The sequence below is a fragment of the Hyperoodon ampullatus genome (assembly GCF_949752795.1).
Source record: "Hyperoodon ampullatus genome assembly, chromosome: 18".
Taxonomy (NCBI): domain Eukaryota; kingdom Metazoa; phylum Chordata; class Mammalia; order Artiodactyla; family Ziphiidae; genus Hyperoodon; species Hyperoodon ampullatus.
The window spans coordinates 49,322,433-49,339,705 of record NC_136931.1 but is presented as its reverse complement, the minus strand read 5'-3'; the positions used below and the strand labels follow the sequence as shown (position 1 = coordinate 49,339,705).

General features: G+C 52.4%; 1 protein-coding gene across 3 annotated transcripts in view; it reads right to left on the bottom strand.

The window, feature by feature from the left end:
• RYR1 (ryanodine receptor 1) overlaps positions 1-17,273 on the bottom strand; it is a gene marked incomplete at its 5' end in the record, with an annotated part of 117,246 nt that overhangs the window by 80,068 nt on the left and 19,905 nt on the right. For all 3 annotated transcript variants that reach the window (XM_079723525.1, XM_079723527.1, XM_079723526.1), the window contains 15 exons: positions 460-686; positions 861-947; positions 2,965-3,130; positions 3,808-3,968; positions 4,786-4,918; positions 5,873-6,267; positions 9,169-9,377; positions 9,552-9,726; positions 10,591-10,793; positions 11,626-11,933; positions 12,746-12,829; positions 13,337-13,440; positions 13,661-13,765; positions 15,593-15,809; positions 16,794-16,986. In XM_079723525.1, coding sequence (XP_079579651.1) covers positions 460-686; positions 861-947; positions 2,965-3,130; positions 3,808-3,968; positions 4,786-4,918; positions 5,873-6,267; positions 9,169-9,377; positions 9,552-9,726; positions 10,591-10,793; positions 11,626-11,933; positions 12,746-12,829; positions 13,337-13,440; positions 13,661-13,765; positions 15,593-15,809; positions 16,794-16,986 — 2,767 coding nt within the window. The remainder of the gene's footprint in view (positions 1-459; positions 687-860; positions 948-2,964; positions 3,131-3,807; positions 3,969-4,785; positions 4,919-5,872; positions 6,268-9,168; positions 9,378-9,551; positions 9,727-10,590; positions 10,794-11,625; positions 11,934-12,745; positions 12,830-13,336; positions 13,441-13,660; positions 13,766-15,592; positions 15,810-16,793; positions 16,987-17,273) is intronic.

Sequence of the window (17,273 nt, the reverse complement as noted above, 5' to 3'; positions counted from 1 at the left end):
GTGTGCCTGGGTCCCCTGGAGTGGGTTAGGTATCTCCAAGGGATACTTCTAAAGTCTCCTGGGTATGTCCAAGAGAACCTGGGGTGCCTCCAGGCCTCTCTGAATAACGTGCAAGACTCTCTGAGGTGCACTTGAGGCCTCTGGGGTGTTGTGTGGTCTCCTTGATGTGGATCTGGACTCCCTGCGATGGGCTTGGAGCCCCGTAGGTGAGTCTGGAGTCCACGGGGGTGTTAGCTGGGGATGCCTGGGCTGAGTCTGGGCCCCCTGAGGTGGGTCTGAGCCTGCTGAAAGGGATTTAGAGCCCCCTGGAGTGTTATTTGGGGATGGTAAGGTAGGTCCGGGGCTTCCTGAGGTGTTGTCTGGAGTCCTGGGGTAGTGGGGAGGGGCACCGGGTGGGATCCAGACCCCAGAGCGCTTGCAGTATCCGCCCCACCCCTGGGCGCCGGGGCTGTCCCTGACCGGTTCTCCTCGGGGATGTGCAGGGCCATCATGGTCAGCGGCTCCTGGCATTGCACAGCCCAGCCCAGCCGCTCGCCCGCACGCCGCGTGTCCACCTGCAGGAAGTGGTTGGGCATGCGGCTCCACGACACGGGCATCAGCATCTGCACCTCGAGCCGCGGCGGGCACTGTGGGGTGGGGTTCTTGCGCTCGCTCACAAACATGGCGGCCGACAGCGGCATGATGTTCTGGGGACACAGGGGTATGCACATGTCAGGATTCCCCACCCTTTCCCTCCCGCCACTCTGTTTCCAGGAAGACCTCCCGGATTTCTCCCCCCACTTCAGCCGCTCTGCCAGCCTGACCTCCCACACCTCTGTCCTCAGCCTGCCCCCATCAGCGCCCCATCACTGCACCCTGACCTTCTGCTTCCCCAGCTCAAACTGGATGACATTCTGGTGTGTCGGCAGGACAAAGACAGCAGGAAACAGCTTCGTATTGGGTTCCACCTGGGAAGGGAGAAGAGGGCAGGGTGAGGAAGGAGATGAACTGGAGGTGGTACTGACTCTGGATCCCCGACTCGGGAGCCAGTTGCCCCAGCCTGATGCTGCTGGTGTCTACAGATCCAAACTCAGGCACTGGAGTTTCCGCAAGATCCCTGAAGTGGCTCACGGGCTGCACCTCCTCTGATCCAATGAGGCCAACCTCCTCCACCTCCCCCAGGGCAACCTGTCATCTGGGTCTTTGCGTACATCACGCCCACCCCCACCCATGAATGCCATTCCTGTTTCTCTCCCAAGCACTTATTTATTCTTCAGAGTTCAAAAAGCATCCTCTGACTGCCTTTCCCTGCAGCCCCTCTGATCTTTGAAGAGAAACCCACCCAGGCTCTAACACAACAAACACCCCTATCTGTGAAGCAGTCTTGCCAAACCTGAATCTAATCCAATCTAATCTGGACCCATCTCCCAGTTTACAAGAAAATACAGGGGACGGAGGAAAATGTTTAAATGACACCTCAGGTGTGCATCAGCCAGATTCAGCCTGTGGGAAACTAGGCCAGCACTCTTCAGATGGTAGTATGCACACGAATGCCCTGAGATTTATTTAAAAAATCAGATTCTGGGGCTTCCCTGGTGGTGCAGTGGTTGAGAATCTGCATGCTAATGCAGGGGACACGGGTTCGAGCCCTGGTCTGGGAGGATCCCACATGCCATGGAGCAACTAGGCCCGTGAGCCACAACTGCTGAGCCTGCGCATCTGGAGCCTGTGCTCCGCAGCAAGAGAGGCTGCGACAGTGAGAGGTCCGCGCACCACGATGAGGAGTGGCCCCCGCTCGCCACAACTAGAGAAAGCCCTCGTACAGAAACAAAGACCCAACACAGCCACAAATAAATTAATTAATTAAAAAAAAAAAACTAAGCTAAAACTCAAGCCCTCTTAAAAAAAAAAATCAGATTCTGATTGGGCAGGTCTGGGTAAGAGCCTGAGATTCTGCATTTCTAACAGGTTCCCAGGCGATGCAGAGCCTGCTGGTCCAGGGAACACACTTTGAGGAGCAAAGTTCTACCAGACAGACAGCTGGTTTCTTCAGTAAATACATTTCAAAGGGGAAAAAAAGAAAAAAAATGGAAGGGAAATCTACATATGAAAAGAGACTGAAGGGACTTAGCAACCAACCAAAACATATCGCCTTATTTAGATTCTGATTCAAACAAACGGTAAAAAGACATTTTTGAGACAACCAGAGAAGTTCGACCATGGGCTGGATATTTGGTGATATCTAAGAATTCTCTTATTTTTTAAGATAACAGTGGTACTGTGGCTATGTTTTTTTAAAAGAATCTTTATCTTTTAGAGATACATACTGAAAAGAGACAAACCATATGATGTATCTGAGACAAACCATACGATATCTGGGATTTCCTTCAAAATCCTCCAGTGGGTGTGGATAAAGATGAATCAAGGTTGGCTGTGAGTGGGTACTAGTTGGAGCTGTGTATGGGGACATGGAGGTTCATTATGTTGTTCTACTTTTGCGTATTTTTTAAATTCTCCATTTAAAATAAAGTTTTATAAAATAAAGTTAGATGGATTAATGGATGGATAGCAGATTCGCGGTAGTAGGTATATGGGCATTCATGATACAGTCCCTTCAATTTTGCTGGATGCTTGAAATCATTCATAATAAAGTGATGAAAAGGAAAATCCCACCTTAGAATTTTGGCCCATCCCAGGATGTGCCCTGATTGGTGAAAAGGTGGCGACTGGTATCACCCAGCCCAAGAGGGATATGGACCTCTCTCCAAGGTCAAGGCTCTGCTCTGTCTCCCCCTTTCTGGATGTCAGTTCGAGGAATGGTTCACCTAGGTGGTCTCCCAGGAACCTCCCAGCTCTGGCCTGTCCTGAGGCTGTTTTATCCTGTCTCTCTGGGGTCTGCCCTCAGAGGGTGTCTGGAAGGGATGTCCCGGGGTGCTGAGACACCAGGACGCTATTGCTAAGTTGCTGAATGAGGGCTGGGCTTACCTGGAAAAAGGTGTTGCTCTCTTTGCCGTTGGCGGTAAAGGTCATTAGGCCAGTGGCCAAGTCCACCAGGCAGCCAATGACAAGGTCTGTGTGGCTGATCCGGCCCTGCTGCCCGGGGCTCACGAAGTCTCCACCCCACACCATGTAGCAGTTGCTGCACTTGAGGCTAGAGGACACAGGAGTGATCAGTGCCCGGATCGTCAGCCGAGGCGCTCTGGACCCTGGACACCCCCTTCCCTGAGCTCCCGGAATACCATGACTCAAAGCCCCACCCCCAAACACCCGCCACCTGCAGACCTGAGTGTTGAAACCCCTCACCCCAGACCCTGAGCCCCTCGGAGCTAGAATTCTTAGAAGCTGGTGGGGGGAAGGGGTGGTTCCAGAATGAGGAGAAGGAGAAGGGGAGCAGGACGAGAGGATAGAAGAAGGAGGTAAACTAGAAAGAGGACGGCGAGATGGAAGAGGAGGAGAGAATGGAAAAGAAATGGACGAAGAAGAGGAGGAGGGAAAACACAGAGCAGGAGCCACGGGAGGAAGACAAGCAGGAAGAGAGGAGGGGGCTTCCCTGGTGGCGCAGTGGTTGAGAGTCTGCCTGCCGATGCAGGGGACACGGGTTCGTGCCCCGGTCTGGAAAGATGCCACATGCCGCGGAGCGGCTGGGCCCATGAGCCATGGCCGCTGAGCCTGCGCGTCCGGAGCCTGTGCTCCGCAACGGGAGAGGCCACAACAGTGAGAGGCCCGTGTACCGCAAAAAAAAAAAAAAAAAAAAAAGAGAGGAGGAAAGGAGGAGGAGGTGCCCAACGCTGACCTCCGGTCTCCCACGGCCCCCGCCGCTGCCCGCACCTGCTGTGGATGTTGCCTTGCTCATCCCCCATGGTCACCGTCACCACCCGGACCTTGCTGAGGTCGAAGTTCATGTCGTGCTGATGGTAGTCCGGGGTGACCCAGCCCACCCATACGCAGCTGGGCTCCTGGCCGGCGAAGACCCTCACGGAGTAATAGTACTGAAGAGGCAAAGGGGGGACCGGTGGTCAGCGGGCTTCCCTGAGACTCGGAGTTGATTTCTCTGGATTCTCAGTGTCCTCTGGGAGTTTAACAAGAAGTTACTGGATTTGAGACCCCCTGGGTCTGTGTCCCTCTGTTTCTGTGTTTACTGATGTATTCCCAGATTCGGGAATCCTTTGGGACTGTTTTGTGATACACCCAAATTTGGGTCCCTCCCCAGGTTATACAGCAAAGTTATAAATAAATAATAGCTCACAAATGAACTCACTTCAATCCTTACAACCACCACCAAGTGGATACACTTTTTAGCTCCATTTTACTGATGGGGAAACCATAGCGCTTCCACAGAAGAGAAGACATAGAGCCGTGAAGTGACACCCAGGTAGCCCGTGATCCTAACCACTAGGCTGCTTGTCTCAGAAAATATTCCAGATTTGGTGAATCCCCAAACTGTACTGGAATAATTGTGAATTTTGGTTCCCAGGAATATACTAGAGTAGCTACTAAGTTTGGGGTGTTGAGTTTATATGGGTGAACCCAAATATTGGGGTGCCGAGTCTATGTTGGTTTATCCCTGGGATTTGGGGGGCCCTGGGAGTTATATCAGTGTGCCCCATGGCTTCATTGTGTTCCCTGCAATTTTTAGGCCCCTAGCTATATGGATTTAGGGGTTCAAAGGGTTAAATTGATGTGTACTGTATTTTGTGGTCTCCAGTATATATTGGGGTATCCCCAGATAAGGGCAATTACTGGGGATTACAGCATGAAATTTGGAAATCTGGGGGGGGCCTGAAGTTGAGGGTCCCCGGTTCCCACCGTGGTGGTATTGAGGATGATCTCAGGGTCATCACGGTCGTCAGCAGGCACCACCTCGCGAGGGAGTCGGGGCAGAGTGGGGGTGGCTGGTGGCTGGGTCATCATGGCAGCCTTCTTGGCCTTGAACAAGAACCTGGTGGTGAAGAGGAGAGGCTGTCACGAGACTCACTCTCAAGCCCAGCTCCCCAACCCTCTCCATCACAACGTTCGAGCCTCCACATCCATCCTAAATAAACCCCGTTTCTAATACCCAAGGCCTCGCCTCTAGAGGAATGAAATTCCCAACTGCACCAGCATAGTCCACCCTGGAGGAGCTCTGTGCTTTCGGATGCCAGGGTTACCCAGATTTAAAGGTGCCTCTGGGAACATGGAGGTTCCCCTGGGGAGCACACAATGGTCCCCTAAGTCACCATTTCTCATATGGGTGCTAAAGGCATTTGGGAAAGGACAATTCTTCACTGGGCACTGTCTTGTGCATTGAAGACATGTAGAATCCCTGGAGCCCCCAGCAAGCAGCGCCTCCCTCCAAAACTGTGATAACTAAAAATCCCCCATCATTTCCACACATCCCCTCAAGAGACACAACTAAATCCCACTGAAAACTACTGCCCCAATAGGGGAAAAGCAGATTTAGTTTCATTTCAAATTGAATGCCCTTTGAGGGTCTCCCTTGAACTTAGTTTTTGGGGGTACATTTGAGACACAGGAGTGACCCCAATTTAGAAGACCAATGATATTCACTGGGATACCTTGGGGTACAGTGAACTTTCCCAAGATTCTGAGGTCCCCTTTAGTGTTCACAGATAATGAAGTCCATTGGATGAAAAGCTCTGGTACCCCAAGGACCGTGGAGTTCTCCATAGATATAGTGGGGCATCCCGATTTTACATTCTCAGAGAAATTAGAGTATCTCAGGGAAATAATAGTGTTCACTCGAGACATAACAGGATCCCTCAGTAATCTGACCCCACTGAGCATATATGGGCCCACTTTGGGATACAGTGGGGTTTCTCAAGTTACTGAGGTTGCCTAATTGGGGGTCCCAGGACAGACCCCCAAACCCCACCCTGCCCCACACTTGACTCACCCTCTCTTCTTGTTCTTCTCTGTGGTAGCATCCTTCTCATTCTCTGCCCTGGGATGCTGGGCCTCTACCCCAGCCTGGGCGGTGCCCCCGGATGACCCTTCCTTGGCAGTTCCTTCTTTGCCCACCTCAGCCTCGCCCCAGTGCCCAGCTGAGCGGCGCAGGTTTTCATAGTCGGGATCAGGCTCCGCTGCCCGGACCTCATCCTCAGCAGGAGGCTGCAGGCCAGGGGGTGCCAGAGGGGTGGCCCCTGCAGTGCAGCGGAAGTGCTGGTGGAACTGGACCGGAAGGCTCAGCCGGAGAAAGAGCATCTCCACCAGACTGTTCTGGGAGCCCCACGTGCGGTGGGTCAGGCGCAGGCAGGGGGGTGTGTCCACGGTGCCGTCCACACGAGTCACCTGTGGGGGTGAGGCAGGAAGCACTGAGCCAGGAGGGTGAGCTAGGCCATTGGTCCTAAACCTTATTACACACAGAGTCACCATTAGGCCTTAGAGCACTGTGTGAGAATTAGCCAAAGACTCACTCCTCTGAGCGTATGAACTCCCATGGGACACACAGCTTGGCCGTGGGGTGCATTCAGCCTTCTGTCTACCTTTGTCTGGACACCTTTGTACAGTGGGCAGCCCTGGTCAGACACTGGAATCACCTGGGGAGCTTTCAAAACCTTCCTGCTCACAGGGCTCACTCCAGACCAGGTCATCCACCCATCCACCCATTCATTCTTCCATCCTTCCACCCACCAATCCATCCATCCATCCATTCACCCATCCATCTATCTAACACTACACAAATATTTACTGAGCACCTACTGTGTGCCAGGCACTGTTCCAGGCACACAAATATTTACTGGGCACCTACTGTGTGCCAGAACAAGGGCTCTGCCCTCCTGCTCTCTTGGGGAGACGTCTTGGGGAGAGCAGCCCAGAAGGGTCAGATTTTTTTAAAGGCTCCCCAGATGAATTTTTATTAGACTTGTTGGTTGTGGAAATATAACACGCAGAAGAATGCACACATAGTAGGTTTCTCCCCTCTCTCCCATCTCTCTAATAAATCCTGTTTTGCCTCTGCTCCTTGGCAAGCCTACTGACCATCTCCTTCCTGTGATTTGTATGCAAAGTAACTTAAGGTCTGATTATTCATTCACAGTTAACGCCCTTCTGACTTGGCACATCACAGGTTAGCTTTGCCCATTCTTGAACTTTCTGTGAATGGGATCCTACAGTGTGTGCTCTTTTGTGTCTGGCTTCTTTCATTCAACATTATGTCTGAGAGATTCGTCCATGTGGTTGTGGGTAGGTTAGTTTATTTATTCTCACTGCTGTCTAGCATGCTGTTCTTTGGGTTGAGAACACCATCTGGCAGTGGCAGGGATTGGGAGGTTCACGTCTTCCCCACCATTCTCTCCCGCCCCAGGCACCTCTCTGGTCTTTGTGTTCCCACTCTCACCTCTTACAATCCACTGTCAATAGAGACCTTTCCAAAACTCAGATCTAGACTGGACATTCCTCTGTTTAAAACCCTTCCATTTTTACCTAGCCTTAAAATGCCTTCCCACAAATTATTTATTAATTATAAAGAGAAAAATAGTAACTTGATGGTGGAGAAACTTGGCAGACTCCACCATAACCAAATAGTCAAAGTTAATGTAATCAGTAATAAGACATAATGACTTGATGTGCCGCCCTGATATTCTGCATCGAGAAGGACACAACTGGGCTTCCCTGGTGGCACAGTGGTTAAGAATCTGCCTTCCAGTGCAGGGGACACAGGTTTGTGCCCTGGTCCGGGAAGATCCCACATGCCGCAGAGCAACTAAGCCTGTGCGCCACAACTACTGAGCCTGCGCTCTAGAGCCCACGAGCCACAACTACTGAACCCGCGTGCCACAACTACCGAAGCCCATGTGCCTAGAGCCCGTGCTCCGTAACAAGGGAAGCCACCACAATGAGAAGTCTGTGCACCACAACGAAGAGTAGCCCCCGCTAGCTGCAACTAGAGAAAGCCCGTGCACAGCAACGAAGACCCAACACTGCCAAAAATAAATAAATAAAATAAATAATTAAAAAAAAAAAGAAAAACACAACCTCTTTGCTATGGTATTCGTGCCAAATACATGAGGAATATTCTGCAAAACAAGTGGTCTGTACTCTTCAAAAATGTCAGTTATCATGACAGACGAAGAAACACTCAGAAACATTCTACACTGAAGACTAAAGAGACATAACAACTAACTGCAACGTGTAACTGCGGATTGGATTTTGGACCAGAAAAATAAAAAGAGGCATCATTGCCACGATTAACGAAATTTGAATATGGATTGTAAATTAGGTAACAATATGTATCAATGTAAAATTCCCTGATTTTCATAACTGCAGCTCTGTGAGAGCACAGCCTGTTCTGAAGAAAGGAACATTGAAATATTTAGGGATAAAGAGGCATGATGTCTCCAACTTACCTAAATAATTCAGAAAAGAGAAAGAGAGAGAGAATGTGAGAGGGAGATCTGAACGATGCCTAGGATGGGAAAACTGAGGCTCAGGAGGAGACAGTCACAGGCCCAGGTCATACAGCAGGTAAAAGGCCAACTCCAGGTCTGATTCTAAAGTACCAGCTGAAGCTTGGCCACGTGGAATTCAAGTTCTTCCCAGGTTGAGAAAAAGACTATCACTTTGATTTATGTGGGTTTTTATTGTCAGAATCTGACCCTGAGTTTAACCTTGGGAAAGAAAGGCACTAGGGTCTAAAAATTAGGATACCAGATTAATGAAGAGTTACTAAAAATAAATAAACCCATGGGAATTCCCTGGCGGTCCAGTGGTTAGCACTCCTTGCTCTTACTGCCAAGGACCCGGGTTCAATGCCTGGTTGGGGAACTAAGATCCCACAAGCTTACTGCCGTGCTTTGTGGCGTGTCAATAAACAAACAAACCCCCAAAATACCACCATAGATAACAGTTAGTAAGGAAGGTGCCAAAATGTACCCAGTGATTTATATTTCTTTAAACCTTGTTGTAGGATTAGATAGTTATAAGGGCTGGAAATGTCCACTGGGGTCACTTAATCCAGCTTCTCTTTTCTCCCTTCCCCCATTTTGTAGGCACGGTACCTGGAGCTCAGAAAGGTGTAGTTTGCCAAGGTTATAACCTACAAGGCAGCCCTGGGAGCCCATGATCCTTACACCCACTTCTACACAGTTTGTGGGCTAACAAAGAAGCCAAAGAGAAACTTGGGAAAGAGAACTGCAGGGAGAATGAGGTTTGGAAGCAGATCAGAGCGTGCTGAGTGGGGTCGGTCCTCACCTCATAGTGGGGATGCTCAGGGGGCATGGCCTCAAACTGGGGAAGGCTTTTGCTGAACCAGGTAGTGACCGGGCGCTGCATGTTGACGGCAAATGGCTCAAAACCTTCCTGGAGGCCACAGATGGCAAAGAACCGCAGGGAGCTCACATCCTGGCCCAGGTTCAGGTGACCCACCTGGCCAGGTCCCAAGCTGCAGACGGGCAGGAAGCCTAGTGGGAGGGGATAGATGGGCAGGGGTGAGGATAGATGGGCAGGGCAGTGGCAGCCATGGGGAAGGAGGTACTGTGGAAAGAAGGGATGGAAGAGCGGGGGGCTGGAGGGGACAGCGTAGCGTCAGGTGAGACGGAAGAAAACCAGAAAGGGGCCACAAGGCCAGCCCTCACCGTCCCCAACCTCAATATCCCGGAAGGCTGTTTCAGAGCCTGAATCGGACATGAGGACCTCGCCGTTGAGGGTGAAGATAATGGTGTTCTCTGTGAGGTCGATCATGCAGCCCACGACATCACCTGACTGCCAGGGACGCCCAAACAATTCACTGCCCAAGTGCCAGCGCTGACCCTGTGAGGGGGCAAAGGGGAGACGTAAAGATACAAGTGTCAGGTCCAGGGCACGTGGGACAGAGGAGGGTTCACCCCCACGGTGGCCCCCATCGTACCCCACGTTTGCATCCATGATCCTTAAAGGATAAGCTTTCATGCCTTCCCCTCCCACTAATCTCCGTATCTCATCCCTTCTGCCTGGGTTCTCTATTGTTTCCGTGACTGGGGCTGGGGTTATACAGACCACCAAAGTGCTAGTGGAGGGTTGGGGACAGCAGCAAGTAGAGGTATGGAAAGGAAAAACTAACCAGTCAATGTCCCCCATACGGACACAAATATACCCATATGCCCCCAGAATAGATAAATGGATAATGAGATGGATGGATAGGAAGCAGGGTATCTGGCTGGATGGAAGAACGAAATGAAAGCGGAGAGTCTACCTGGGTTGATGCAGGGAGGGAACAAAGTGTAGACAGACACATAGGTAGATGGATGGGTGGATGGATAAATAGATGATGTATTTATGCATTAAATTATTGGATAGATGAATGGATAAATGAAATCACAAATTGACTAAACAGGTGAACTGCGGAACTAACAACTACATGAATCGATGGCAACGTGGATGACTAAATGATTCTGTGGACAGATGAGAAGGATGGATGAATGGACAGACAGATGGTTGGATAGAGAGATGGATGATGGATGGACATGTGCGTGGACAGAGAGAGGGAAGGATACGTGGAAGAATGGGTAGGTGAGTGGGGAGGTAGAGTCAGAGATGGGCGGACACAGTGAGGCACAGGTAGAGGCGGGGCTGGAGTGTATGAGCTGTGGGAAGGACCACAGAGCCTGGCAGAGTGGAGCCCGGGGAGCTACCCACGCGGTGCCCGTTGAAGACATAGGCCAGCTCATCGGCTCCCAGCTCCACGTCAGGCCGCAGCTCAGGCCTCGCCCAGCCCACTCGCATCTCGCCGGTGGTGACTGCCTCAAACTCGAAGTACCAGCGGCCGCTCTGCACCACATAGGATTTCTCTGCCCTGAAGATGCGCACCCGGTCCCAGCGAGACTGGCTCTCCACCTGACCTACAAATGGGGCCAGGCAGAGTCAGAGAGGCTGGGTTGGTGGGAGTGACCAGGAAAGGTAAGGGCCTTTGGGGGGCTGGGAGGAAAGGGACAATTCTTGGTGATAGGGAAGAACTGGGGAATCTCAGAGTAGTCCCAGAGAGGCAGGAGGGACCTACTGAGACTTCTCCATGCCTTTGCAGTCAGAGCTTCACAGAGGAACTAGTGACAGAGGCATGGAGGAAGAAAGTCGGGTTGGTCACGGTCATGGTCTGGGGTGAAGGGTCAAGATTAAGGTCAATGGTAAGAATCAAGGGTTGAGAGCAGGATCAGGAAGAGAGGGTCAGGGTCAGGGAGGGGATAGAAATTGCGGCTGGGGTCAGGGGCTAAGAAATTGAAAGTTGAGGACCACAGTCAGGGTTGGGGGTTGAGGCTAGGATTGGGGGCTCAGTGATAGGTCAGGAGTCAAGTTAGGAGGGATTAGAGGCTCTCTAAGTCCTTGGTTGGGTGGCTCCATGTTATAGCTATAGTCCAGAGGTTAGGAGTTAGGGGTCGTAGCTGGGGGTCAGGAATTGGAGTCAGGGTCAGGGTTAGCGCTCACTGGGTTCCTGGTCTGGCTGTTCAGTGTTGTAGCCGTAGCCCAGGCAGGGCTTGAGTCAGGTCAAGGTTAGTGATCAAGATCAGGTTCAGGGTCAGGGACAGACCTGACCTCTCTGTCAGGGTTGCGGGGAGAGGGTCAGAGTGCTGTAGATGTAGCCCATTGAGAGGCGAGTTGGGTCAGAGATCAGGAGTCAAGGGCCGGGGTTAGGGTCAGGGTAGGAGTCAGGGTCAGGGGCCTGTGGTCAGCACTCACTGGGCTCCTGGTCCGGCGGCTCAATGTTGTAGCCGTAGCCCAGCAGGGTGCGCACGGCCTGGCAGAGGCTGTCCCGGTTGCTGCGCTTGGTGGCCTCGTCCAACAGGCGGTAGGGCACAAGGCGAGGGTTCCGGCGCGCAGGGATGTCCTGCACAGAGCTGTAGGTCCAGCCCTGGGCCACTCGGTCTCGTGCCCACACATTGTGTCCGTTCTCCGCCAGCCGGTCCACCAGCATCGTCTGCGCGGGCGTCAGTCTCACGTGGCTCAGGTCCAGAGGCGCCGGCTTGTACCCATTGCTCATCATGTACCTGCGGGTGTGGTGGGGTTTGGTGGGACAAGACCCTCACCTCCACTTCTAGGCTCTGTGCTACGGCCTCCCTGACTTCTGACCCTTGTCCTTCGGATTCCATGATCTTTAGCCTTGAGCTTTGAAATTTCTGACCTTTGGTCTCTGACATCAGGGGTCTCTGACTCCCTTAAATAACCTTTGATATACTTGACTTCTGACCCCAGAATCCTGTGACCCTAGCAAGGGCTTTGACTTCACTGACCTTTGGCCTCTGTGACCCCTTCATCTTGATTTTGGGAGCCTCATCTCTCACCCTGGAACTCTCTGACCCCGCACTTCTAACTTTGAGGCTTCTTACCTCTGATCCCAGGACCCTATCATTCCAAACTCCTAGTTTTGGAGTCCTTGACCTTTGAAACTTGGCATCTATCCCCAGCACCTCTGATCTCTCATCTATAATTTTAGGATCCCTTACTTACAACTCTAACAATTTCTCACCTCTTTCCATTGACCCCTTACCTCTAACTCAGAGATATTACCTCTGTTCTCTCTCATTTTCCCGGACTCCATGGCAGACCCTGACCCTGGGTCCGACTCACTCCCACCCTCTCTCTGGAATGCCTAACTCTGCATTCCTGACACCTACCCAGGACACTCACCACTGACTCCAGAGCCCTGACCCCTGGTCCTATGACCTCCACCCTAACCCACAGCCCCTTGGTTTCTGACCTCAGCCTCCCCCCACCGGCCCTCAATTGCTCCAGCCCTCACCACGGCATCCCCGGCCCCCTACTCTCTTCCCCAGGTGGGGCCCGGGTGGCCCACACTCACGTCTTGGGGAGTTTTGTCTTCTTCAGGTTGTCTTCCGCCTTCTCGTCCGCCATGCCCACGTGGCAGCCCAGCGCCAGCAGGGTCCTGGGACGGGGGGTGGGGGCAGGGGGACAGGGTCACCCTACATGGCCTCCCTGCCACTGGCGTCCTCTCCCCACAGCCCAGCTCCCCTCATCCCCCAGCCCCTGTCAGCTCTGTCTCTGGGTCACTAGCTCTCTCCACCTCTCTGGTTCTGGTTTTCTGGGCGTCTGTCCCGTCTCTCTCGGTCTTGGTGTCTGTGTCTCTCTGGCTCCTGACTCTCCCTGTTTCTCTGTCGCTGTATCTCTTTGGCTGTGCTTGTCTTTTCCTGTCTGCTTCTTTCCTTGTCTCTTTCTCTCTCTTTCACTTGCTGAGCATCTCTCTTTATGCCTCTGTCTCTTACTTGCCCCCTGTCAGTTTCAGCCTCACAATCCCAGTCTCCCTCTCTCTCTCTGCCTCCCTTTTGTCTCTCTGTCTCTCTCAGTCTCGGTCTCGCTCCCTCTGTCTCTCCTTGCCCCCCCACCCCCACCCAGCAGGCAGGCCCGGGCCCCTGCTCCCTGGTCAGCCCCTCACTTGAGCGTCTCCCCCGACATCTGCAGGTTGTAATTCCTCTCGGGCTCCGGTAGGCTGTGGAAGTCCACGAGACATGGGTGCAGCCTCTTATTGTCATCCCGAACCTGGAGAAACTCCAGAGTCAACTCCTCGGTTCCCCTTCCCTCCCCAGCACTCCCAGACTGTGACCCCTGGCCTCCCCGACCCGTTCTGCCACCCAAGGAGCCCCTGGTGTCCCAAAGTCGCTTCCCCCAGCCACCAGCCCCTCCCAGTTAGTGAGCAGTGTTCACTCCACCCCAGCCAGCCTAGCCTCTCTCCCCCCCGCGCTGCAGGTAGCCCCCTCACCGGGCCGTAGGTCCAGCCCTGCTCAATGCGAGTCAGCGCCCAGAGTTCATGGATATTCTCCGCCAGCTTCTCCCGAATACCCTCCAGATGGGGAGGCAGGACAATCTGGGGGCAGGTGACATTTGTGAGGTCCCTGCATCCCCTCCAGTCTGTGTCGTGACCCCTCTTCCCGAGAACACGTGCGAGCCCTGAACAGCTCCCCAGAGAGCTCTTTTGACCTTTCCTACTGCCGAGCCTTGCTCCCCATCACCTCACCCTGCCTCCAGGGTTGATGTCCAGCTGAGTAAGGACTTAGCATCCTCAGAATTAAGGAACTGTCTGGGAATGGGTCTGTCTCCCCCTGTGGAATGGGGGTTGCGTGAAGGCAGGGCTGGGGCTGTCTCTGTCTCCAGCATTTTCCCAGCCCTGTCCAGCCCAGAAGGGGATGCTCGTGAAATGTTTGCTGAATGAATGGATGCGTCTCTTTCCTTCTCTGTACAATGAGAATCAGAACAATATTAACTCATGATACTTACTTTATAAGCGTTCAGTGAAATCATTTACATAAACTACTAAATGTTATATACAGCGGACCCTCAAACAATGTGAGCTTGAACTGCGTGGATTTTTTTTCAATAAACATAAATAGTACCTGTATTTTCATTTTACAGATCTTTAAATTAACTAAATGTGGGGGAAAGCTTGTGTTTGATTAGAGATCACAAGATGTGGAATCAAAAGAACTAGGGCTTGAGTCCTGATTCTATCCAAACTATTTTAGCTTCCTGACCTAGGGTGTGTCATTTACCAACTCCTTTGTTTTTAAGACAGGGAGAGCAGTGCTGGGACTTGCGACTGTGCCGGGGTCGGTGCTCCTAACCCTCCCGCATAGTTTCTATAAATGCGTGGCACATGGTAGGTGCCTAGTCATATTTATATTGTTGTTCTGCAGGCAGAGATAATGATGGTTGGACCAGGGTGGAATGTGGGAGGAGAAGGGATTGGGAGAGGCGGAGTGGACAACCCCTGAGGCTGCCAGGTGGGTGGGGGAGGGGAACGGAGACATCCAGGAGGAGGCCCGGGGCTCTGGCCTGGCTACAGGGGGATGACAAGCTCACCCCTGCAATAACATTACTACTACCAATAATGACAGTAACTCTATTGAGTACTTACTATTTCCTCAGGACCATGCTAAGCACTTCACATATGTTAATTCATCTAACCTTCACAACAATGCTAGAGGGAGGTTCTCTGTTCCCCCCTTTTCCTCACAGGTGAGGGAACTGAGGCACAGAGAAGTGAAGCCGCCTGCCCACGGCGACATGCTGAAAGTCAAACCCCTGTGATCAGGCTCTTAAACAGGACTTATATTCCCTCCTATAGGGACATGTCTGGAGGGAAGGTGGGGAGCTCAGATTGGGATAGGAGGAGTGAGAGAGGCGTGGAATAGAAAAGATGCCCAACAAACTGTGGTGGATAAGATCGCAGGATTTGGGATCAGACTGCCTGGGCTCAAATGCTGTGTGACTTGCACAGCCTGCTTAACCTCTCTGGGCCTCGCTTTCCTCAGCCGTATATTGGGGGCAATAATAGTCCTTTTTAGGAAATTCCCTGGCGGTCCAGTGACTGGGACTCCATGCTTTCACTGCTGAGGGCCCAGGTTCAATCCCTGGTCGGGGAGCTAAGATCCCACAAGCCACTCGGAGCAGCAAATAAATAAATAAATACTTTCAAAAAATTAAATAAATAAATAATAGTCCTTTTTTTTTAGGGGACTATACTGAGGACTCCCTGAAACCGAGATTCTGCCTTGAGAGATTCCTTTGCCTCCTCTCTACCTCAGTTTCCCCACCTGTTAAACAACAGGGTCCCCAGCTTCCAGCTCAGCTCCCCATCTCCCTGGCTCCTAAGGGAGTCTGCCTCTCCAGGAAACCCTTGCAGAGCAGGCAGTACCTGGACGGTGTCCACAGGGCAGGGCACAAAGTCGGTGTGTGAGAGGCAGCGGCTGGGGCCCACCAGGTGGGGCCCCCGGGGCCCTTCCCGCCGATACTCCTTGATGGGCTCCAGATGAAGTCGCTCTCGCGGGAGCACAGCCTCATGACAAGGGGCGTAGCCAGGCGGAGGGAGGAACTTGAATTCGCCATGGCGGCCACCAAGGAGGAACCGCACCCTAGGTGGGAGAGTGGGGGTCACTAGTGAGGGCAGTGTACAGAGGAGAGTCTGTACTCAGTGGGGGGAAGGGAGCCATCTTGGGATCAGTGGAAGGTTCTGGGGAGAGCTGAGGTCACTGGACAGTCAGAGCGTCATGGAGGTCATTTAGGAGTCAGGAAAGTCTAAGGGCAAAGAAAATGTTGGAGGCCAACAGGAATCTTTGGAAAACCAAGAAAGGAAAGTGGGGGTCAGGTCACTGGGGAGTTAATCCAAGGTCATGGGAAGGTCCTTTGGAGGAGGTCCTGGATCAACAGAGCATCTAGAGATACCAGAAGGTTCGGGGGAGACCAAGAAGAAGGTCATTTGGAAGCCACTGAGAGTCTGGTGTAACCTTGAGAAAATCATAATTGCCACTGAAGTGGTGAGTAAGTCATTCACAGAGGTTGGGGTCACTGGGAAAAGATTGGGCTACTGAGAGGCCTTTGAAATAACTGTGGTCGTTGAGAGGTCACTGGGAAATGATGGAACTATTAGAATATCGTTGGGAGATGCTGGGGTCATTGGGAAGCTGTTAAGAGCATGGAGTCATTGGGAGAGTCCCAGATCACTGGGAGGCTTTGTGGTCATTGGAAGATCACTGTCAGATTCTGGAATCATCTGGAGGTCACTGGAATGGCATAGAATCATTGGGAGAGTCAGAGGTCATCTGGGAGGTCACTGGAAGACACTTATTAATCATTAGAAGGTCACTGTGAAATTTGAGGGACACTTGGAGATTGGGGTGAAGCTGAGGTCATTGGGAGGGGCTGGGTCACTGGGAGGACACAGAGTGTCTGGGATCATGTAGAGGTCACTGGGACCTTCATGTAGGAGTCTGGCCCGTCAGTCCTGAGAGAAGGCTGCTGGGTCCTGGCCCCATAGAAGGCCATGGCATGCTTGCAGAAGCTGTCTCAGGACAGTCCCAGGTCTGGGGACTGGCCAGGGGGCTGGGGCAAGTCCTTACTTGACACCAGCTGAGAAGCTGACAACGGGGAAGAAGAGCCCATCAAGGTTGAAGGCTTCGAAGACACCCTGCACAGGACAGCCATTGATGCGGAAGGAGATGGACGGCACGCTGAGGTCCAGGCAGCAGCTGACCACGTCCTCGGGGCCCAGGAGGTGCTGCCCTGGGGAAGTCACCAGGCGTGGCACGTGTCCTGCACCAGGAACACCAGGGAGAAGTCAGAAGACAGAGGTCCAGTGGAACCAATGGTCTCAAGAGACAAGGGGCAGGTATTAGAGGATCCTATAGGGTCTGGACCCTAGCAACTCTAAGGTCAAGTGTTCCTTAGAGATTAGAGGCAGAAGTCAAGTTTCCCCTGAGGTTAGGTTCCTGAGAGGTGCGGGGGTCAAAGATTAAAGTCGTCTTGGAGTTAGGATTCTGTAACCTTTGGGGGCATAAGTCAAAGATCAGAGATCATAATAATCGGGGCAGTTTTCTGGG